This window comes from Cygnus atratus, chromosome 2 (assembly GCF_013377495.2).
Source record: "Cygnus atratus isolate AKBS03 ecotype Queensland, Australia chromosome 2, CAtr_DNAZoo_HiC_assembly, whole genome shotgun sequence".
Classification (NCBI taxonomy): Eukaryota; Metazoa; Chordata; class Aves; order Anseriformes; family Anatidae; genus Cygnus; species Cygnus atratus.
Window position 1 is genome coordinate 112,380,219 of NC_066363.1, and position 24,609 is coordinate 112,404,827.

The following is a 24,609-nucleotide window of genomic DNA, read 5'->3' on the forward strand; positions in this document are numbered from 1 at the left end:
ATAAAAAAGCTAGCTCTTGAACGATCTCTACCATTGCTGGGGAAACAAAGATAAAAAAAGGATACACAGATCATTAACCTTTGAGACTGACACCAGATCAGCTTGACAAGAAGCTACCTTAACAAGTAAGGCCATTAACAAATATTTAGACAGAAACTCTAAGAAGGATGGCACTTGTTTATATTGTAGCCCTGTGGAGAACAAGTCTAAAGGCTCCAGGGTGAGAAGCGCTGTTACTGGAAACTAAAAATTCTTCACTTGACCTGAAGTTTGCTGAAAAAGTTAGGAAATAGAACTGATGTAACAATTTCATGAAAACAAAATGTGTATTACTACCAAACCTGCCCTAGCAAATGGCATTTTTCTAAAAATGCATCTGTAATGGAGCTGTGTCAAGATGCCAGCACACTTCTGGCAACACCAACTGCAGTAGGTGATTAGAATTTATGCTGTGTAAAATTAACTTTTAGACGCAATGAAAATTATGAACCAAAATGCAAAAGCATTTATATGGCAATTCACCTATGCCATTTGTTTAAAAAGTGTCAAGTGAATATAATGCTGTGTTCTGAACAATTCAGACTAAGAGAACTGATGTTCTAGCAGCTTTCTTTCCATCCCCAGCTTTCCCACCTGAAACCTGATGTGGGAACGTACAAAGCCACCTACACACTGAACTGCCTTCATTTCTTAAGACCAAGTGAAGAATGGTAAAGGAAAATTAGAAAATGTTATCTATAGAAAAATGAAGACATCTCTTGTAAAATAATCAGGTCTAGGCATGGAAAATCATACATTCTGCTAAATTAAGTCAAGAACTTGAAAAACTGTCGTAGAAAGCTTATGAGAATTGAGTGAAAGCATCCAGCAAGTTTGAAATGGAAGTATGTCAGTGTTCACGTAAGTTGTGCTATATTCCACCATACTGTAGTTTAACCTGGCCAGCAGCTAAGCACCACACAGCCTTTCACTCACTCCCCATCCCATTGGAAATGGAGAACAGAAAAAGGTAAAACGTGAGAGAACACAGCAGTTAATATAAGGACAGTTGAAAAAATTAAATGAAAAAAAAGGAAAACAAAAAAAACCACAAGTGATGCACAATGCAATTGCTCGCCAGCAGCTAACTGATGCCCCCAGCCAGTCCCCGAGCAGCAGCCGCCCCCCGACCATCTCCCCCCGTTTTATTGTTCACACAGCACCATATGGTATGGGATATCCCTTTGGCCAGTTGGGGTCAGCTCCCCTCCCAGCTCCTTGCACACCCCCAGCCTCCTCCTGGCAGGGCAGTGAGGAGCTGAAAAGTCCTTGACTTAGTGTAAGCACCACTCTGCAGCAACTAAAACATCGCTGTGTTATCAGCATTATTCTCACCCTCAATCCAAAACACAGAACCTTTCCAGCTACTAGGAAGAAAATTAACTGTATCCCAGCAGTTACATATTGGAACTGCAAAAAAAAAATAATCATTCTCTGAACAGAACAATGCACCTCCAGTTCAGATGCACAGTTCACTTTAGCTCTGCAACCTAATCCAACAGCCTGGTTCTTGGTGCTAATGATGCCCATTACCTGCTTTTGCAGAGTAAGATTCTGAAAATTCAGACTAAACAAAATCTCAGTATACACACAATACTGACTGTCAAGAAGGAACCAGCGGAAATTTCTTCCAAACTCTAGCGTGCTGCTTGTTGCATAAAGCTGCGAAGCACAAGTTTTTATATTATTTCAAAAGAAACCATTTAATCTGATCTAATGCAACTGTACATATTTGTATACATAATTTCCTTTTTATAAATCCTACATCCCTAACCTTAATAATACACTGTGGATTGAGTTTGCAGTTGTGCATGTTGTAAAAAGTGCTTCCTATTACGGATTTAAAGGTGTTGCCTTCCATTTTCATCATATGGTCTGCACCCTTGCAAAACCTACTGTTTATTACATACAATTGTTTTACACATACTGATTTCTGAAATAAAGAAACCCAACACCTACTGAACAGAAGTTTACTGAACTAGCCACAGAACTTCTCCTGACACTTAATTAACTCTGTATGATTGAGTTGGTATTATCCCACTCAGTACCTACTATGTTGTATTTGTACACATACCCATTTAGTAAGTTCTACTGTGGTCAGCTGCATTTCCTCAAAGTTTTCAGTGCTGAACAATCTAAGTAGTACTATTTCCACCTCACTGTAATACCTGAACATATATTCTTTTCTCCACTTCATTTAGTAAGTGTTAATCAGTGGTCCCAACAGAGCTCTGGCATAATTTATTATCAATCTTCCTCATTTTTGATATTTAACATTTATTCCTACTCTCCTCCCCTCTCGTTTCATCTGGTTTTCAGTGCTTCAGAGTCAACCTTGCTGGATATTCCATCTTGACGGAAGCTTCTCAGAGAATTTCAAGATTTGAGAATGTAAAAATCAAGCACAATTCCACTGGATTTTATTACAAATCTCTTAAAGTAATTCTAATCAATTAAGATAGTTTTGTTATACTGTTTTTATTTATCATCGCATATACTATTTAATATAGTACTATATATACTTTCATATAAGTACTATAATAGTTGACAGATGTTTAAATCTACACCTTTTTTTTTTAAAACTTACTACTTTATCCAGTTATCTTTTTTACTTTAGAAGGTGCATTTGGGTTCATTTCACAGGATTTCACAGTTATTTTATAGTACAGCAAATTTACCTATTTTATGGTACAGGAACTGTTGCCTGCATAGAAATATCAGGTACTTTTTAAATTTCTTCAGGGCTTCTGGCTGAATTCCACCTGGACTTGCTGATGTAACAATTTCTCTTCATTTTTATAAATTTAAGTATTGCCACCTTTTTGGAATCTAAGATACTTTTTATTTTTCAAAAAAACATGAAAGTATGTTCCAGCATTCTCTGTGGTAAGAACTGTAGAAGTACAATATTTTTGCCCTGAAGTCTCTGCCCATCTTTATCAGGAGTATTTTTTTTAAGATGCAATTACTTTAAGCATTTAAAACTAATTTTAGGAAAATAAAAGAGGGTCTATTTGCAGAAAGATACACTTATTCTGCTTTATAAAACAGCATTTTTGCTTACAGATATTAGAACATGGTGAAGTCAATTTAATTCCAAACAAACAGCTCACCATTTTTTGCCTATTCTGACTCCTTACTAGAGCAGAAAGGAAGACAAAACTATCTGGAAAGAAAGAGCAAAATATGATGGCAAAAGTCACAGCACTTCAATAATTAAAAATCATTTAATTCGTTAACTACTCCTCTTTACTCTTTGGACATTTGTACCATTTCTGTTCACATACTTTATATGCTTTCTCAATTTCTCACTTAGCTCTTATTTTTTACACTCTAAAATATAACACCTTTTTCACAAGTTTGCTATTGGTCGGTCTTTAGTTAATAAATAATAATTACTAAAATGAACCTTGTATCTTGCTGTTTCATCATCATGCTCCTGTTGTGCATACATGCTTCTTTTTGTTTAGGGAAAACCGGTTCTTTTTTAATACATAATTTTGGTAGGAATACTCAATTTTGAGTGGAGCTGTTTCCTCTTGAGTTGTTCTGCTGGCATAGTATCAGAGGAATAAGGTAATTTTTGTCACCACCAATTAAAAAGTTTTACGAAACAGGACCGTTATAAAACAATTAAACCTTGAAAATGCAGTAGTCTCTAGGAGGGAAACCCTGGAGGAAATTCTGCTTATTAAAATTGCAATTTTAGTTTCCATTAAAAAGGAGAATAAGACAACAGAAGATGGGCTGGCAAGACAAATTATTTCTTAATGTCAGTTGAGCTTATTTCAAATGAGATAACATATCTACACCAGGTTGGGTTCAACACATTGTTGCCTCCTCGACTCATTTATCTAATTCAGTCATCTTGATTATAGCCTCATGGACCTTCATTTTCAGAGGAAGAATTTCGTAACAAACAACCTACACAACATGCTGATTACTGAACAGTTAATTCTAATTAACTTGGCTATGGCAAGAGAATTTTGATAAAGTCCTAGAATGCAAATACAGTTTGGTTATCCTGGCCAAACTTCTCTAAAATAAAAACCCACAGCAGAGTCTCCAGATGAGACATCAGAGTGATAGGGATCTAATTTAAAGAAACAAATGAGAAAATTAAAATCACAAATAATTTATTCTTCCGTTAGAATTGATGGAGTACAGTTTTAAATAGCAATGAAGTACACAGTGGTGGAAAATTGGCACAGAACCTACAAGCATTTCATTCATAATAATGTTCCTCATGCCGTATCTGTTCAAATCTTGATGTGTATTTTCTATGAAACAACTTTAAGGAAAAAATTGCTTTCCCTTTAAAAATGAGTAAATTGAAAATCTTGTCTTCCATATATATTGCCATACATAATATGGACACCTTTTTTTTCCCCTAATATGATCACCAACTGAAAAAATAAGATTTTACTCCTGGGCTAGTCTTAAATTTTGTCCTTTATAAACATTGCCAGGAATTCTTGAATACACATTCCTGCACAAAAGAATATTCATTTATCCGATACACAGTTGCAGGACAGCCTCAAACCCAATTTTTTTTTGTGTACTATGCTACTGATCAAGGTGCTGCCTCTATCTCACATGCAACACTATAAGCATTAATGCAGTTCAAAACAAAATTTGGCATTTACCTCACCAACAGGTTTTATATTTGATGTTGTAAAACGTCCCTTGGTCTCATGTTAACCAATAAGAAAAATGGACACACACACAAAATGCCCCCTTTCTAAAGATATTAACTCCCACTCAGGAAAGTTTAGATAGGTTTTACAAAGTCTTCTAGGCTATTTTGATACATACAAATTATTCAACTAAAGGTTAAAATACTTATACAATACAGTCCTGTCCTCCATATTCTTTTTCAAATTCTTTGCATATTCAAGCCAAGTAAAGTTAACACTTCTCATTTTGTTTGTTATTGCAATTATTAAGAGGGATTACAGCTTGCTTATGTGAAGCTGTGACAAAACACTTGAGAAATACAACCCAAATGTTTATCTTGTTACCCAAAAAATGTCGCAGAAAATTGTCAAACTATGTTAGAAACCATTTTTACAAAAATGTTTCACTCAGAAAAATTGAAAAGCTTAAAAAATTAATCTTTGCACAAGACTATACTGTCCTTAATTATGTTCCCATTTAGATAACTGGGATTCTTATTCTTTGTACATGAACCTATCAGTGATGTGTGATGCTCTTCATCTTTTTTCACTATCTTTATTGTACACCATTTCGAGAGTTACACAATCAAGCACTTATCATGCCCCTACCCATTTTTAACTGTAGATTTCTTATCCTGCCCAACGAGTAGTGTACTGTCTTGCATATTCACCACATGAAAAACATAATATACAAAATATTGCTGCTGTAAAAAGTGTGCATTTCCCCTTTTCCCCTACAAAAAAAATCTGTGGAAAAAATATTAAATTCCCATAACCTTCATAAACATACAAAGCTGTTTGCACCTTTCAGTCTGTAACAGTCTATTTGATATACAGTTCTCAACTCACTGCAAATTATGTCACATATTTTCTGTCCAATATTGCCATCTAGAGTAGAGATGTGAAATCAGTTTCTGAGAATCTACAGTCTTTAACAATTAACCCATGAAGACTGTATACCATAAAACAGCCACAAGATTTTTCCAAAAACTAGATGGAATGGGAGGTTCTCATCTCAGGAAGGTGTCCACAGTGCTGAGAAGACAATATGGCTGCTAATAGATATTGCCTACCGGAATGTGAATACTTTTCACTGTTGGTAATTTCCGTACTGACCCTAAAAAGAAAATTCAAAACATATAATTAGACCACAAGGTATATTATCCTGTATTAAAAGCTCAAATCAGAAGGTCTTCCAAACAAACTATGATGTTAAGAGGTGAACACAAATGACAACAAATGGTAAACTGAGTTGACTAAGTATAGAGATTCACCTCAGTAAAAAATCCTTTGTTTTAATGCAAGATGAAATGAATTTAAAGCCAGGAATCTAATTTGATCAGAATGGTATGCCTTTAAACTCAATACATCGCTGTGAAATTTGCAGAACGCCACCAAAACTGAAAGACAGTAATTCTTTCCCACCTTAACTTCAACACTTATTTTAAAATAAGACAAGGTCACCTAAATTCAACAAATTTAGGAAACTAACCTGCTTCCAGAGATATGTAAAATATTCATCTATCAAGCATCACAGAATAGACCGATATGTAGCTCAAAAACCAAGGTACACAAAGAATTAGTAAGCTTATCCTACTAGGATCAATTATTCCATAATTCCATTTCACAGAATTATTACCATCATTGATAACATCACATACTGCAGAGGAGAGCAGAGGTGAAAGCATCAGTGCTACAAGTTTATCATGATCCTTCACCACAAGGTTCAAGGTCTGTAGAAACAAGTAGCATGCTATGAAGCAAACATTCTCCAAAGTGCAGCCTCAGCACTATTCCATGTTAAGTACCATCACAATACGGCAATACTTTAAATTTCATTTTTATGTTACAGTGTCAGTTTTTTCCATTGTATTATGCCAATCAGGAAGAAAAGATTCAGACCAGATGAGAATTTAAGCAGTGTAATTCCTCTGGGAATGGCTGGCACAGAAGTGTGGAGAGGTCTTTTATAATTGTGCTTCCCTGTAGAACTTAAATTGCACAAACTGAAGGACTAGAGCATACCTACAGAGGGTTATCAACTTCTATTGCACAGAAAGCTGGAAAAAACTCAGCAAACTGAAGTTGTTTCCTTAACTCTACATATGTGCCACAACCTGAGCACTTTCACATAGCTCATTCTTTATATGAGGAAGCTAGTAGTTCAGTGCATGAGCATCTCGTTTTCGTTTCAGTAATTAGAAATGCATCTCTGAATTACCACACTGAAAGAGTTTTGTCTGTTTCTTCTTCCTTGTCTTTTCTAATTTCTGTAGAAAGGGAGCCAGCTGCTCTCCTTTAGAAATGCAGGTAATTGTTGCTACTCTCACTTTTCAAGGAAAGTTCTTAAATTCAACTGATCTTCTACTGGCATATCAGGATTTTATTTTTATTTTTTTAAAAACACTAAAAACTCAACTGTATCTTAAAATGGAGATAGCTAAATATATGTTACTTATGTGAGGGAAAATAATACTGTGTGTTTCAATGACATTCCTGAATTTTTTATGCTGCAAGGATTAGATTTTTTTTTTTAGAGTTCAGTACATCCTGTAGGAATAACATCTGTATTTTATACTTTAGTAAGACGACAGACTGTGTTTCTTGTTTTTCTACCCACCCCAGGAGTCCTCCAGTAAAACTCCAGCCTATTGTTTTGGTGGGGTATTTTTATTTGTTTTAAACTTATCTTAGAAGCAATGGGAAAGAAACAGTTGATTTTCTGGTCACTTCTTTCCCATGTTCAGTGTCCCTTTAATACTGCTCAGAGGAAACCTGTGCAAAGAAGGCTTGCTATCTCCTCACACAGCTCGACAGTAAGAAGTTGTACACCTGAGGTGCTTCTGCAACTGGAAACAAGGATTACTGGATTTCTGTTTGTGGAAAAAATCAATTAAATCATTTTTATTGCAAAGCAGTAATGATGCAGCATGAGATTTAGGAACCTCAATTTTCATATTTATCATTCCACATTAGGCTATGAAACAGATCAACTTAATTTTTACAGCCTGCAAGTATCGTCTGGAGGGTCTCACTTTGCCAAATTGCATTAAACTTTGCAAACTCAGAGAAGAATGACTAAACACTCCTCTAGACAAATGCTTCTGGGTATCTCACCTGGAAACAACGCCCACGAGAACTATATATACACACCAGAGAAACCATGTCCTCAGATTCGTCAGTTTAAATGTCACAGGAAACTGAAGTTATCAAATGAATGTGTAAGAATCATAACTTTCTGACTGAATGGAAGAATACCTGGTCATATCCATAAGGCCTCTGCTGTGGTGGCTGTGGTGGCCCAGGCTGCGTGGGTCTGTATCCCCCATACTGCTGGCCTTGTCCTTGTGGGTAATTGGGATACTGAGGTCCGGGACCACTCTGGGAAGGACCTGGAGAATGGTAACATGGAAATGAAAGAAGAAAAAGATGGCTTAAGGAGTTAGGAAACAAACAGGAAAAGCATTGGATTTTTACAGCCGAGCAGGACTAAGTATCACAACCATGCAACTAGGTCTTCTATCTAAGAACACATTAGGGATCAGTGGTCCTTCTCTCACCCTTAAAAAAGCACCTTACCTGACATGGCCTGTGCTCTAACCGTTGCATTTTTTTAATTTTTTATTTTTAATTACCAGTGCACATAGTTCCACACGTAAGGTCACAGAATAGAGAAGAACAAGGCAAGAAGTGATAAACTATAAACCCCGGCACTCTCCATTTAGGGGGGCACACTCTCCTCCTGCTGCGTGCTACTCCAGTTCAGAACTTCCTAATGCCAGGAGCAGCCATATGATCAACTGCATTTAGTACTTGGACTCTCTGAAGAGATCAGCAGTGCTGCACTGCCAAAAAGTCAGTTCTCACACCACAGCAGGAAATCATAAATGGGATGTCAGGCAAGCAAGTTACATGCATAAAATGTGAGATGTGACAACCGGTAAATGCTATTGTAGGATGAAAGAAGGGCACTGTCTACTCCCTACTCTTCTAGTCATCTTAACTTTCCAGGAATAGGATAGAAAAGAACTTTGGGTCCAGCCTTTTTTGGCTGTAAAAGGAAGCAGCTCTTTTGTTAGGACAAACTCTGTCACTATTCACAGGGACTCGGCCTGTGTACCATGGGAAGCTGCACATTGCTACCATCAAGTAGTGCAGACACGTTCCAAATAAAATTAACCTCATCCCCTCCTGCCTTGGGAGATATGAAGTACTGAGTATTTCAGTGACACTAGCTGTTTCAACACCGTGCCTTAAAAACCGGCGTAGTAAGGAAGAATTGAGACTCCACAGAAGTACCTTCTTTAAAATCAAAACCACATCAGCTGGTAACTCTTTTAGTAATTCCGGATCCATGAGATGGTCAGAAAGATGACCTAGCAAAGAAAAGCTCCATAGCCTATTACCATTCTCCTCAGGCCTCAAATCTCCTTGAACTATGCAGTTTCAGCTTTGAACAGTGGGACAAAAATCTTAAAGATTTATAATGATGACTGGGATGCTGATTTATTTTTGCAAATTAGAAAGCAATTAAATATTAAATCGAGCAAGGGTACTATATCCTAAAAAGTGCTGTGTTCACCTGACAAATGAAACTTAGCTTTTATTTATTCATGGTAATTCTTTATGGTTGAATTCTAAATGTTCAGCGATAGATTTTATAAAATAAAAATGGAATCTATTAATTTGGGACTTCAATATCTATTTTTGCTTTTAAAAATAAATTGAAAAATTGTGTGTTTAAAAATGCTGTAAGTAGCTCCAATGGATATCTTCATCCCTTTCCTCTAGTATTTCTTAACCTAAATTTTCAGAATAAAATTTTTCTTTTCTGACAACATTCAGAATAGTAAGCTAGATAGATCTTCAGTCTGTTCTTATGTTAAACTTAGCAGAATTTAAGTATACAAACGTTTTAGAACTATTAATTTACCCATAACATCCAAAAGGAGGAATTTTTCTAAATCTCAGTGGATCCCCTTAAAACTTAACTCTGTCTCAACATAACTGGATTTAATGCAAACCTGGGATTTTATCTCCATGGCAAAGTCGTCAGCTACGGAATTCCATGTATACCCATAATGCTGGAAGTCTTAGCATATAAACCTACCACAAACCTAAAAGTCAGAATATGTGGAACTAGATTTCAGAGATTCCTTCTCACAGGCTGGATCTTTTAAGATAAATATGTACAGCTTTACAATATGCAATCAAGCAAAAGCTTAAGATCAGTATTTTCTGTATGATTTTCTCACTTACAGCTTTCAAAAAACAACGCACAAAAATTCCGTACTACTACTCTAAGTTTCCTGTTTGGGAGGTTCTCCTTGAATCCAAAGAATACATCATCTCACTTGTGGCAGAGGGTTTCTCATTCCTGACATAAATTGCAAGGTTTGCACTACCAGTGCAAACATTTCTAAGACAAATTCTTAGAAAGCATCACAGGTAATGCTCCTATTCATTTCTCTACTGATGTGTACAAGAAATTTAATAGAACAATTCTTAATAGAACGATTCATTTGTGTTTTATGAAATTTTAAATAGTTTTTTTTTTTAAATCTTGTTTTAAATGCCAAATCCAGAGGTGAAGGGGTATACATGGCTCTGTGCCATCCTTGTGCCCTCTGGATTCTGTACTCACCTACTGAGGACAGAAAAGAGCAAACCCTTTATAAGTTACAAACACTTGTGAAAATGTTATCTGAGCACTGTTCAGCTTCCTGTGCAACCACATCATCCAAGCTTGCCAACAAACCTGCTTCCCAACAGATACTGTCTTCTACACTTTGTTTTGGTCCATTGAAACAGGTTTCTTGGACAAGCTTAGCTTTTCAACCCAGTAAAACAAGGAGAGAACAACATATGAGGATCAGTTAGTCTTTCCTGCGATTACTGTCTGCACCCTCAGGCTCTTACCATAACCCTGCTGTTGTCCAGGATAGCCTTGCTGGCCTGGATATTGCTGCTGTTGTGGTGGATAACCCTGCTGTTGGGGTGGTCCTTGATATGCATCTTGCTGCTGACCATATTGTGAGTTTCCTGTAAGATGATTGCAAAAAAGAAAAGAACAACTGAAGATACTTACTTTCATTAAATATTTTTCCTTCTAAGATGCACAGCCAACAACACAAGAACAAAATGAAAATGCAATATTGATTTCAAAAACTGAACGAAACAAAGAAAACTCAAACCAAACAGAAGGAATTCGGCCAAACAAACTGCAGTTAAAGCCAATTTTGCAAAGTTGAACTGCAGCATTTTCAGCATCTCTGCCAAACGAGCATTACATTTACTGGAACATCACAGTCATAAGATCATGACTATGCTAAATAAAATAAAAAAAAGACAAAATTAAGGACAGCTACAAGAGCACAGACTAGCTACACAAGATCAGCAAGCTGTTTCCTAACGGCACTATAATTATACAAAATATATACACACACAAAAAGATATACAACTGAACCAACAAATTTATGTTTAAATAAAAATTTTCATTGAGATTAAAAAAATCTCTAACGTGTTTTAGTCATTTTACTGTTGTTAGAAATGGCAAATTGTGGTTATATATTTTAGGTGTTTGCAAGAAATTATTCTGAATGCTTCGAGTTCCCTGCAATTTTCAAGACAGCCAGCAACTAGTATTCTACAAGAGCTTTGCATGGGTATAAGTTGTGTTGTGCAGGAATTTTTGTTCCCGTTGCGGGTGGGGGAGGAAAGGGAATGTATGTGCGTATGTGTGTGAAGGTATATAGATACCTCCTTCGTAGTAATGTTGTGAGGAATCCTCATAAGGCCTATCGTAGCCTTGTTCAGGATACGACGGTTGCTGATAACCGTAATCATTATGACCTACATCAATTCGACAAGAGACAGGAAGAAACGTTAATGGCCTCTGAGTGAAAACCCTAAGAATATTTCATTTCTCAGAAAAAGGAAAAAAAGTTTTCAACTGGATATACATGAAAAATAATTTTCAATTGTATTAGCCAAAGATTTATTAATATGATTTCCTTTCATATTGAATTAACATGTGACAGGAAAAAAAAGGCTTAGATCACTAGTTTTAGCAACATCACAGCACGGGATGGTCTTAACCTTCTGATAATCCTTGTTGGGGGAAAAAAAAGTACTTTATCTTTCACTCAAAAAAATGAAAGCATTTAGGCCTTTCACATGTAAATAACCTGAATTAAATTAGAATGAACAAAGAAAGCAATTATCATACTTTGTCTAACACCTGTTCTGCTGATCTCCAATTCAAAAGCATATGCTAAAAGCAGTGTGAAATATAACAAATAAAGCTCAATGAAGTTATGAACCACAGTCTACATTAAATTTTGAAGTGACAGAAAAATAACATTCTCAAGGTCAACTTTTCCCTACGAACAGAATTCCTACAATGCTTAAAAGTAAACTTTTCCTCCTACATTCTAGTCCTGAACAGAATCATTACAAACAAGCCTTCCTTTTCAGATACTACAGGCATCTCTGATTACAAAACCAATACGGTCAGTAAGCACCCTACCTCTTTGTTGCTTTAAGAACAAACGTGTCTTACAGATGACAAAAATATATTGCATTGCTACCCTGGTCAAGAAAACGAGCCAAAATTGTGTTTAAATCTGGAATAAAATTATATCAAGAAGGTAGTCTAGGAGAAAACAGTTTTAAAACTAATTAGTAATTAGTTCTGGAACTCTACAATACCTCATTGACTGAATCTAATATAAATACATAACCATTAACACAAGTCGTAAAATATATGCTCTTTACATTCTATTGAAGAGGAATAATGAGGTAGTGATTAGAAATGAATCTTTAGAAGGAATAGGTCTTTGAATTCATCAGCGCTGCCACAGAACTGTCAATGGTAACATCCAATTGCCCTTACTACAGTAAATTGATCATAACCATTTCAAGTTCTTGTCTAACACAAAAGTTCCAAAAGAGAAGGTTAATAATTACAAGCTATGCAACTTGCAAAATAACTGCACATTTAGCTCCAAAAATAACACCCGTAAACATCTATACATATAGCTTGATGCATCTTAAAGTCAATTTAATAGAATTTAAAATTCAGACAACTAACTTGTATCCTTCTATTTGCAATGAGTAGTTGCTCTGGCAATTACATATCTTTGCTTCGTATGTTTCTTTTTCTTCCCTTAAACATCAACATCTACCACATTCCTTGAACTTTGTAAGATACCATTAGGTTGCACACAGTTCTCACAGTAGTCATGAGTCAACCAACATCTTTGTTCTCCCAGCCTCTGCTCAGCCTAAAAACAGGTTATTCACAACTTTTCTAACTTATAACACAACCCAATAGCTTTCAAAACTCCAAATTCCATGAGGTAGAAGGAGAGATTTATGCAATTCAAAGTTATGGTCTTGTCTTGAAAGCACTGGGGGGAGTTCTAAAGAGGATTCAGAATTACAAGATCCTCAGGGCAGGGACCATTTTATTCCTTTGTAAAAATTACGCTGAAGGCCCATACCAATAGCTGCAATAATACATTTGTGCAGCATTAGAACTAAGCACTAAGTTAAAAAATAGAACATTTACAGAAAAAACTTCTTTTAAGCAAGTTTTTCCATTTCAATAGACTCCTTAATAAAAGGATATCACCCCCTTTCTTATTTATAATAAAGTTACGATAACTGTTCTAATTAATCTTCATTATACTAGATATGCTAAAAGCATAGAGGGTTCCTTAGATACACCAAATACAGAACTTTCATTTTGAAATACTAAAACTGTTGTTACAGTTTCAAATAGGATTATTACAAGTTAATTTTACGACTTCCTCAGAGTATTTAACTAGTCACAGTAACTTAAACTACAGTAACAATTCTGAATTTGGAAGGTTTCGTAAATGTGAGGTATGATATTCAATTACTATTGCTGTCCCATTCCCTAACTTTGGGCATTTGTCTACGTTAATATTGGGCAGGTATAGAAAACGGGAAAGTTAACATTTATGAGAGATTACCATCAGGGTAATATTGCTGGTTCATGCCTTCTGGAGGACCTTGTCCACCATGACTGTATTGGTCCCCATAATAGTCTTCCTGGCCTGAGTACTGCTGTGGTGGGCCTGAAAAACCACAACCAGTCAATATGTAAATAACTTGTTTTCTCTATTATAAAGCCTGCTATTTTCTGATTTTACTATGAGAAATATTTCTCAAATGTACTCCCCACCCATATATTGTTGCATTTCAGACAACATGTAATCCAATTGACTTTTTTTCTTAAAAATACATCTATATATACACACACAGTTGTTTGGCTGCACGAGATTAAGCACGTATATACGTATCAAACGTCAGTTCTGAGCTCATTTTAGGAACATGCATATAACAGCACCAAGGTGTTAAAAATGAAGTTACTCCTTTTCTAAAAGGACTGGGAAAAATGAAAAAAGCAATATTGCACAACACTGTTCCTTTTTTTTGTAACTGAGCAAATTCAGAACCAAACAGGTACTCTTTCTTTTCTACACCTATCACTTTAATATCAAAACAGAATTCTGCATCAGCATACGAGATGCATATTTTTAGATATTTTTTGTTAGAAAGAACTCAAAAGAAACTCGCCTTCATGTTTCATGTTGATACCAGTAACCTATTGCTTCAAGAATCACCCTTACGAAGATAAAAAAAAAAAAAAGTATGTACAGGCTGTAACTTGGTCACCCAATGATTTGACTGAAATCTGGTGTATGCAAGAACGTGACTCAAAAAATATATATATTTTTAATGGTTATTTAAAAGCCATGTAAGAACACTGAAGTGAAGTCCTACCTTGCTGTGGTGGTCTGTATGGAGGAATCTGTCTCTGACCCATCATGTGATTTCCTTGGTTAACTTGGCCCATCATTCCCATAGGTGGCTGCTGTCCCTGGTAATGCTGGCCACCTGCTTGTGGCATGTTGTATTGCTGGGAAGGAGGCTGCTGGTGCATCATTGGACCTACAAGACAAAAACAACAAATGTTTTCTGTAACGCCTGATTTGCGATTAAATCTTTAAAAAATATCTATCAGGGAAAACTCAATTTAAAAACAGATCAAAAAATTTTCTGGGCTTCTAATGCTCTCAGGGTTGGTTGTTTCTGGACAGACAGGTATGCGGTGAATGTAAGCAATCAATTCAGTAACCAAGTTACAAAATAGAACTGAGCCTAAGCAAAACTGCTTTCAGCTAAAGTTCTGCTTTCAATCTTCTTCTATTTTTGTTTGTTTTAAAAATCACCTTCAAAGAAAGCATAGATGAATACCTGGTGGTGAAAACTTGTTAAATAATGTTTCTATAACTTGTCATTACGAATTCCTCAGGGCATAGTTTTAATACACATATAGTTGTTATAGTCCATAAACAAACCACCTACCTGTTATCACAAACAATTTTATCTAGCCTATAAAGACAAACCACTTGTACCAAGTCAGACAATCACACAAAATGCATTATGAAGAAAGACCCACAAGAACTGTTAGAAAAATCTTCCACACTAAGCTGCAGAAAGTTTCTACGAGCTACAGGAAGAGACCAGCAGAGATGAAGCACTGTCCATGTCTTACCAAGAAAATCTGGCTAAGACTTGGAGAAACGCAAACCAGTAATGAAAGCAGACAGTTAAAGAGTGCCCCGCTGACACCACGTAGCAATGAAAATGATGATTAAGCCATTTTATTATGTGATTGCAGGTTATGCTGAGACAACTTTTAAAAACTATAGCCTCCTCACTTCCTCTGAAGCACCACTTCACAAGAGTTATCTCAGTATTAAAAATATGAGAAGGGAAGAGTTGTAACAGTGAGCTATACTTTTTAAACAACATTTTAATAATATGCTAATTCAAACAAATTAATGCACATTACACATTTTATAATGGTGAAACCCTAAGCGCTTTTTAAAATACACCACAAAGAAGCAAATTAAGTAGTCTCACTAAAAAAACAGAACAAATCAAAATATTAAACTAGTTCAGCCACTCCTCGTCTCTCCGTATCAAAACGGAAAGGAAGACAGCAAAAAGTAAAACTAGGTAAGTTCTGCCACTGCATTTTTTATTTTTATTTTTTAATAACTAGGTGCTGGAGCACAAGCAGAAAGTCCTATATAGAAACTGCAGCACTAGCAAATTGGCTAGGTATAGTCAGTAGCAACAATGGATTTACATACGGAATAGAATACAGTCACTTAGGCCCTCTCTGTGTGGGGTTACAAGAGAAAGTTAAGCCAAATTAATTAATGGTATGAATTCAAAGTGCGTTAGTTAAATCCCATTAAACCCCTGTGTGGAATCTCTCAGTGAGAAGTGAAGTGGCCTTAGTTACGTTAAGCTTAATTTTCCTCTGAAGATAAATATTGGCCGCTCTTAAGATGATCTAGTTCTGCTTCTATTCTTCAGCATGACAGTTTCTGTGTGCCAATATTAAAGTTAAAAAAACAGTTTAAATTGAGACACTGTAATTATTTTTCACTTAAAATGTATTTCGTTTTTTGATCTTCTGAACAAGTAGGTAATTTAGATCATTCCATTTCACTGATTTCCTGTTTAGAGGTACTGAGAAAGATTAGGCAGCCTTGAAAAAAAAAAAAATAAGAACTTGTCGCCGTAATATTCCTAGATCTCAAGAAAGCTTGTTAATTAACAATATTAATATTAGTCACAATACAATGTGATAAAATGTGTTGGGTCCCCACGGTGCAATGTAGAGGTTTTCTGTTTGCTTTTTAAATTAGAACTTCATTAACGCTTTGTAGAGCCACAATGAGAATTCACTACCCTGTATCAGACTGTGCGTTGTGTTAATAACTGCACGCCTGGCCTCCTTCCAGTTTGGTTCAACAGCTCTCTCCTACTATGAAGATACCTAGCAAAAGAACGTGGTCTCCATCAGCTCATACAACAGAACCCCTTTATGCATGACTTTTGAGGGGTGAGGGAGCTTGGAATTTGCTTTTTCTTTTGAAAAAGCCTACAATAAAACTACCTATATTCAGTATTTAATGCTTGTATGACAGAACTGTAACCAAGAAAACCCCTTCACAAAGCTTAGGTCAAAGTCTTAAGATCATTAGTTCGTAATCTAAGAGTTACTAATATTTATAGCACACATTTTTACATCCCACTTAAATTATAGCTCTTGAAATTCCAATCAGGTCAAAACAAGCTATATTCAGCAGGAGTCATCTCCAAGTCTGGAAGAAATCATAAGACATCACACAGAGAAGTTCAAAAAAAAACATTCGCTGATCTCAAAAATTCCTTTCAGAAACCACTATTCTCCAGCAAATTTCTATAACTGTTTATTCCAGGGGGAATAAATAGCTGATTTGCATGGCATCCAGAATGAGTTTAAGAAAATATTGTGTAGGGCTGTCATGGTGAATATGCAGGCACAGAGACAGACTGTTGTCCTTCCAATGAACAGCTGTAACTTTGGTAGTACAAACCCAGATATGCCCTACAAATGATTCTGTACATTGAGGAGGCTGCCTTCGCATGTCAATATATTGGAATCATTCTTGGGATAGAAGTCTGAAGAAAAAGATACCATGAATTTATTCAGTATGGTCTGTGAAGAGTGCAAGTATTTTTGGCAGACATTTATCAGACATTTGAAAAACAATGTAAACCCAAATCATGCTTGCAAAGTAAGTGAACGTATAAAGAAAGTCAGGCAACAGGTGAAAAATGAACTATTCAATGTTAAGTTTAAATTTAAAGTCTGTATTATTAAGAATGCACAGTGTTCTCCTCAACTGCTCAATTCAAAAAGTCTTCTACACCTAGTAAATAAGAAAACCCTGTACTTGCTCCAGCCAAGTGTCATGTATACACGTGTATAGGGAAGAAAAGGTATGAGGATTTAAGTAACAATAGGCTGGGTACTGGATCTTCTTATCATTCCAGCAAATTTGGGAAGTTTTGACGAATTTGGGAAGTGCACTAAGGATAAACAAGCCTGTTCAGTATAAATAGGAGGGATTTCCATATAAGTTTCAGGTTCCAGAAAATTAGGCTTACACCTCCCATCTGAAAAGTCAAATATTGGCAAGAATTAAAATATTTCATGCAACTAAACCTAAGTAGCTTACCATACAAGAGAAGAAATGCACCCATAAAAAAAGAGCTTCTTCCACATTCAATCAGCTCCTGCTGCTTCCTATCTTTTCCAGGCTGCTACAGTAGCTTTTTCGCTGAGGGTCACCCACAAAATCTTCCACTTAAAACATTCTGCTTCTTAATTCCAAAATGACTGAAATTCTTCTTGTAAGTAAGCTGACTATATACAAACAATACTGTGAAAACTTTGCTTCTCATTTAAGACACTTCTCTGGCTAGAATTTTATAGACTAGTACAAATCAATAATGACTACGGAGTAGACCAAAAGTAAATTCAACAATGGGTTTTGTTACTATGCATTATAATCCTTAATTAGCGCTTTCTAAGTTTTTCCTACCAATAGCATCTACCTCAGGAAGTGTATATACAATAAGATGTTTTGCTAGAAGCTGAACATAAAGTGTTATGTTAAAAACACTCAGCAGTTAGATCAAACCTTTTTGCATGTTATGGTGTCTTCTGTTACATAATAACACTTTTTTTCTACAAGTCCTGGCCTCATTCAGTAGCAGTAGATATTATTCACTGAAAAGCTATTCAACTTTTTTTTCCCCCTAACTGTTCAATGTGAGATGCCATGCCTATTCGAACACTGCTATGAGGACAGAATTATTAATTTACTCACGGGCTTTCTTATGGCACTTATAAGTATAATGCCCAAATCCTCGCAATGAATATGCTTTCACAACACTCCTGTGAAGTCAGATGGCATTATAACCTCGCCATCCGACTCACTCCTTTACAGACAGGGAACCCACGCACGGAAAGATCAAGGTGAAAAACATCTAACAGCCAACTTGAGATGCTAAGACCTTATCTTTCAGAATATGTAACATTATATTAAGCTGGTGCTGTTATTAACTGACAGAAATAGTAAAATCTCTCATTCTCAATATGGATCACCTCTTCACAAGGCAAAGAAACAAAGCATGCTTAGGGGTTCACAAATGTTTCCTGACAGAAATACCGAAGTTCAGAAAACTGTTCCATTCTGAATGGCAGCACACACTACTGATTAAGAAATCTTGGCCACCTACTTGTATCTATCGTGGTCTCAACAGACTTACCACAGACTTAACTGCCATTCAGAGTCACAGGAGAGGAGAGAGATACACAAACATTTCCACTAATTTGCTAAGGAATCTCAAAACAAATGGAACGAGCAAGAGTAGAAAATGGCAGAACGGTATTCGGTAAACCTGTCTTGCAATGCTCCTAGGTCAAAAATCTTCACTACCAATACCTAACAACCATGGACATCTTTAGAAGGACATCCCCTACCCCAACAGACTGTTGAAAGTTGACTAATTTCGGACAATATTTTCATTGAAACAGCAAAAGCAAACAGCACCTTACTGGCATAATGGACCAGCTTCAAAGCCTTGCTCTAATGCAATGGGGCTGGATTAGCTGATCTTTAAAGGTCCCTTCCAACCCAAACCGTTCTATGATTTACATATCAAGTGCTCTATTTACTAATGTTTTTGTGCCACACTAAAATATCTTAAAGAATGTAATTTTTCAACCCGCTGTCAGAAATGATTCTCCATTTCTGTGAAGCTTCCACAAAATATTCGACCTTGAAGCAGACATTTGAGATGAAGAAAATATGAACCTAAAAGATCAAAATTTGGCAAAATTAGGACTTAATGTGAAAGCTTACTGTGACCTTATGTGCAGACAATGGTACTAGCTCTTGCTCTTACAAAAGATTTTACTCTTGTTCTTGAACCTATAAATTGGTTAGATACCACTTCATTCTTTATTCCCCAAGGCCACTTCAGAAACTATTACTTGTTCAGAACAGAAACCTTCTAAGCATCTTTCTGCCTAATTTCTAACGAACAATTTTCAAGTTTGACAGAGTACTGAAAACACAGCATGGGAATATTATGAGGAAGAGTAAAGAACACCATTTCGAGATGGAATAATCACGAGTCCTAAACTGTAAGCCAGTCATACAAAGTAAGTTGTTTTCAGTGGAGCAACTTCATTGATGGCTCCCTCACACATACTGCTACATATTTATTGCTCTCTGCAACCAAGAAGTTTCAACTGAACATGCACAGGGCTTTTCTAAAGCATCCTACAATGCCTACAAAGTTACTCTGTTGTGGATTGCCTGGAATACATAGATAACTTGTGAGTTCAGAGAGTCAAAAGTATTTATATTTGTAATGGTTTCCTCTGCTACGTACCTATCTTTTGTTTCCTTTACTGTTACATTTTAAGAAAAATGCCATTATCTATGTGGACAACAGAAGACTTATCAAGACTATGCCACTAGAGGTTCCCCCCCATGACCAGAAAGATAGCCTGGAAAAAAGAGAAACACTATGTTCTACAGCATCAGAAAAAAAAGACTAAAACCTTGACTCAAGACATACTCTTCAGCTAATAAGTATGCATAAGTTCATACAGATTGAAAAACAAAACCAAAACTTTGCCATAAGCAGAAGCCTTGCATAAAAATTCTACACTGTGTGTTCTAGTGAGTGGTGTGTCCAGATTCAACATAGAAACAGATTTAACAGTTAAGCAGAAAATACTGCTTGCTGACTTGTAAAGGACACTTATAAGAATAGACAGTATAGATGCAATTTAATAATTTGGTCTGTTGTGACTCTAATACAATATTTTAATTCTGTGATGTCCTTGCACTTCAATAAGGACCAGACTGCCGACAGGATACATCATCTGTTTGTGCTAAGTAAATACCCTAGATACAAAATTAGTTTTGAATTTTACTATATACACAAGGACATCTACTGAAAACAGTAGGGAGTAGCAGATTTGGTCCTGGAACTGAATTTTATTTCTTAAGATTAACAGACATTCCAAGCTAAAACAGCATGCAGCAAAGAACAAAGATTAATTAGGTACAAAAATCTGAGGGCTACCTGACTTTAATTTCTCAATTCACCCAAGAGACTGAGGAGTACGGAGATGTATTTTATCAACTCGAGCAATAATTACACGTAGAAGCGTAAAGTCTGAGGAAGATAAACAGTAGTTCAAATTTACAACTCCTGAAAGCAGATGCAATTGCAGATTCTCACGCAACACCTGAAAACAGTTAAATGTCTGCAAACAAATAAAAAGTCACTGGCACAGCGGAGAACAGAAATGTAGAGTCCAACAAACACGGGGCAAGTGCATTTAGAGAAGGAAATCTACAAGAAAAAGACCAATTAATAAAATTCTGAGTGAGACACTTTTTTTGTGGAAGCAAACAAGCACCTCATTTACCTTGGTTTGGTTGCATGTTCATGTTTGGTCTGGGACCGTAGTTGCCCATCGGCTGCCCCTGGCTCATAGTCATCTGATTCTGCACGGGCACACTCTGCGAGGATGGCACCGAGTGATTATAGCCGCCCATCGACCCATGGCTACTCGAAGGCATGTTCATGGAACTGTTCGTCATATTGAGTTGGTTAGGTCCAGGTCCTTGCATAGGCATGTGGTTAGGTCCTTCAGAAAGAAAAGTGGGGAGAGGGGGAAAGTTTCTACATTAAGCACTATACAACAAGCAAATATTGTCACACAATCACAAAACTAAATAAAAGTTATTAAAGACAATTACTTTAAAATAGAGCTAAGAAGTGTTTGCTCACAACGTCCCCAGCTTTTTAACTTTTAAAAAATAATTAACAACAAAGCGCAGTTCTACCATGCAATATGCTTTCTTTTGCAGAGCAGCTGAAGCTACTAAAACAAAGGTATAAATTATCATACAGCTCATCTTACATTCATATCATATGCAAAACTAGTCCTTTTAGTACTCACACAAGACACCCAGAATTTCAATCTGAACAGCACAAGATCAGTTTAACAGCCAGCTCAGTAGCTCTATTGCAGCTTAGTTGTTACAACTACTGTAACATTTCTGTTTAAATGAAGTGTACTAGACACTTCTGAAAGTTAACATTTTTTCTAAAGTCAGTGTTAACATTGATATGGTACAAATACATGTAGAACAAAAAGGGTCAGTCACATTTAACACTGAACATAAAAACTACAGTCAATATTCTGCAATTGTATGTACAGATTATTAGGGTTGAAGATGATGACTGGAAGCACAGCCAACAAATTATCAGCTCACTTCTCGTGCTCACAAAGAAGAGCAACCTGTTTGTATACCCACAAGGCCAACTACATGCTTTTACCGTTTATTCCCCCTCTTCCTGAAACCCAGGTTGGAACTGGACTGTTTTCTGAATTAAATCTACTCTTAATGGATATTTCAAAAAGTACAAACATTACATTGTGCTACAATACCATCTGAGCCGCTTTCTCATTACCTCACCTGGGAGAAGTGAACAGCTATTGGGAGTAAAATTAGTAAGAGGTATGACTAGATATAAATACAAGAAGTGAGAGAAGTAAATGAAAGGCAAGGATTATGCGTATGACAAGCATCACATAAAGAGTTTATGAAGACACATACAACTAGAGTATGTGACAGAGGAGGTCAACTGTAAACAAGGCAAGTGTTGACACATACAGAGTTCACCAAGAAGACACCATTGTTGCCAAACATGCCACAGGCTTTTCTCATTAATAAAGAGTTAAGGAATACAGGAAATTTAAAAGAACATAAAATAAACTATTCCACTAGAGCTGCAGGAGGATAGTGATCTGGTTATGCAACTCCACACGCAAAAAAAGCATCTGCCTTCACATGTAAACAGCTTCTGTGTTCTGCCCTGGCTAACGAAATAACTGGGCTAATCTACGACAGAATGAAGGCAAAAATAAGGACTTAGACTAAAAGTCGTACACAAGGTCACAGAGGCAATACCAACTGTCCCGTAAACAAAACAAAAAAATACACAGAATAAAAAGGTAACGATGACAGAAGGTAACAAATTAAGGAGCACAGCTACTAAAAGCCAACATGAAGAAAGAAAATACATTTACGAATATGTTTAGCCACTTGACCTTTTCAAGACACTTCACTGAAATGAATAGATAAGCTTATTATATTGAGGAAAGTGAAAAGGATAATAAAAGGTATCATACGTGCAGTTCACTGTTCCTGCAAAACAAGGTAAGCAGAGATTGCTGAATTGTACAGAGGCGGATCCTTCACAAATACAGGAAAAAAAAAGACAGTGAATAGGACTATGACCATGACAGAGAAGTATAGTTGCCAGTACTGTCCCTGCTTCAATTTAACACTGTCTAACCCTGTAATAGAGAGAACAGGGAGACAGTTCAATTAGAAAAAAAGAGCTCATCTCTAAAGATGTGATCATTAATGTGCTGAAGCAAAGGTAAGGTGAAGAAATCTCCAGACTGTGGTGCCAAGCAACTATATTACCAGGACTGTGAGAAGACTACTCGCTCAGTTTCTTTCCTAAGAAAAGGAAAGAAGACACAGGATTTAGTACCAGAAAGTTGGGGTCTGGAAGTGGGATTTTTTGGTTGTTTTTTAAAGTTGTCTATAACAGGTATTAAGAGAGCTCACCAATCATGCAGTGGAATAAGTTTTTGAAAACCAGCAATATGTGAAGCAAAATGGGGAAGATACAAAGCACCACAAGAAAGAAGTTGCTGAACACACAAACTAGTTTCCTTAATGGGCTGGTTTAGGCTTCATGGCTAGGGCAGCACCAAAACAGGAGAAAGCACTCATAACAACAAGCGGGCAGAGGTAATATCAGACTTGGGCGTGTTCTGGCATCTAAAGCAGGAAGTCTGTTAGTGGTTAGCTAGAGACAAGGACAGAGGTAAAGCTAATACCATAGTATGGAAAAAAAACACTTGCAAATGAAAAATAGTATGTACATATCTGACAACTTTTGAATACAGTTTGCCAACACATTTCAGGAGGTTCTTCTGCATAAGGACACAATAATTACTCTTTTTATATAAATGAAGAATGGAATATGAATGACACATGAAGTGCAGAATTGTCATTAAAGTAACTGCTTTAAATGCTGTATTAATTAGATTCTGTGTTATCCTCAAGTTAGTGGAATAAGAATCTTACCTAACTGTAACAGGAAGTCCTTTTTCCTCTCAACCACTAATGGCCAGTATATTAGCCCTGAGACTAAGTTGCAAGTCAGCCTATGTGCACTTGAAACAACCTTTGTATCTGTGACATTGTGACAACATTTGCATTTGTGACATTATTCATCATCTCCTTCCAAATCCAGACCGCCCTTACACTTGATATCACACAGATTCAGTGAATGCAACTCTTCAAACAAGATTTGTTTGTTTTTTAAAGGTAAAACCCATCATCTGTCACAGGTACAGATAACACTGAATTCCACTACAGCTTGAAAAACGCTCTTCATGACTGTCTTCCCCAGCAAGAGGATACAGACACTCACCTGTCATGGGGTGCAATTAAGGGCCTCAACAGTAGTTCAGGCACTCTATTAACCACAGCACAAACTTGAGAAAAATCACTCTTTGCCCTTCATGTGAAGGGAGAGGTCCATGGCAGAACTTTCTAGCAACTCATGCACTGAGTGTTACTGGACAGCTCTTCTGATCAGCTGAAGAGAAGCTGTCTAGTTACAGCCCTTCTGTAGCCCTTCCACCAATACTCAGGCCTGTGGAAGCCCCTGCTTGGATAAGGCCTTCCAGAAATCCCTAGCTAGCATTTTTAAGAGCACACATTTTACTTCTTCCAGGCTAGTCTACTTGCGGTTGTTGACCCTGGATTCTCTTCACTCACACACTAGAGAGCTAACTCCTTTTGGACAGATCATCTTTTCAGATATTTAAAGTTTT

At 36.5% G+C, this 24,609-nt stretch overlaps 1 protein-coding gene across 6 annotated transcripts in view; it reads right to left on the reverse strand.

The window, feature by feature from the left end:
• Positions 1-4,158: 4,158 nt before the first annotated feature.
• Positions 4,159-24,609, reverse strand: part of SS18 (SS18 subunit of BAF chromatin remodeling complex) — a 38,620-nt gene continuing 18,169 nt past the window's right edge. The window contains exons 5-12 of one of the 6 annotated variants that reach the window (XM_035563990.2): positions 21,109-21,330; positions 14,529-14,696; positions 13,715-13,819; positions 11,475-11,567; positions 10,635-10,757; positions 7,974-8,107; positions 6,355-6,448; positions 4,159-5,832 (exon numbers count right to left, since the gene is read on the reverse strand). In XM_035563990.2, coding sequence (XP_035419883.1) covers positions 5,771-5,832; positions 6,355-6,448; positions 7,974-8,107; positions 10,635-10,757; positions 11,475-11,567; positions 13,715-13,819; positions 14,529-14,696; positions 21,109-21,330 — 1,001 coding nt within the window. In that variant the 3' untranslated portion in view covers positions 4,159-5,770. The remainder of the gene's footprint in view (positions 5,833-6,354; positions 6,449-7,973; positions 8,108-10,634; positions 10,758-11,474; positions 11,568-13,714; positions 13,820-14,528; positions 14,697-21,108; positions 21,331-24,609) is intronic. The other 5 variants (XM_035563992.1, XM_035563991.2, XM_035563995.1 and 2 more) reach the window with 5 other exon arrangements.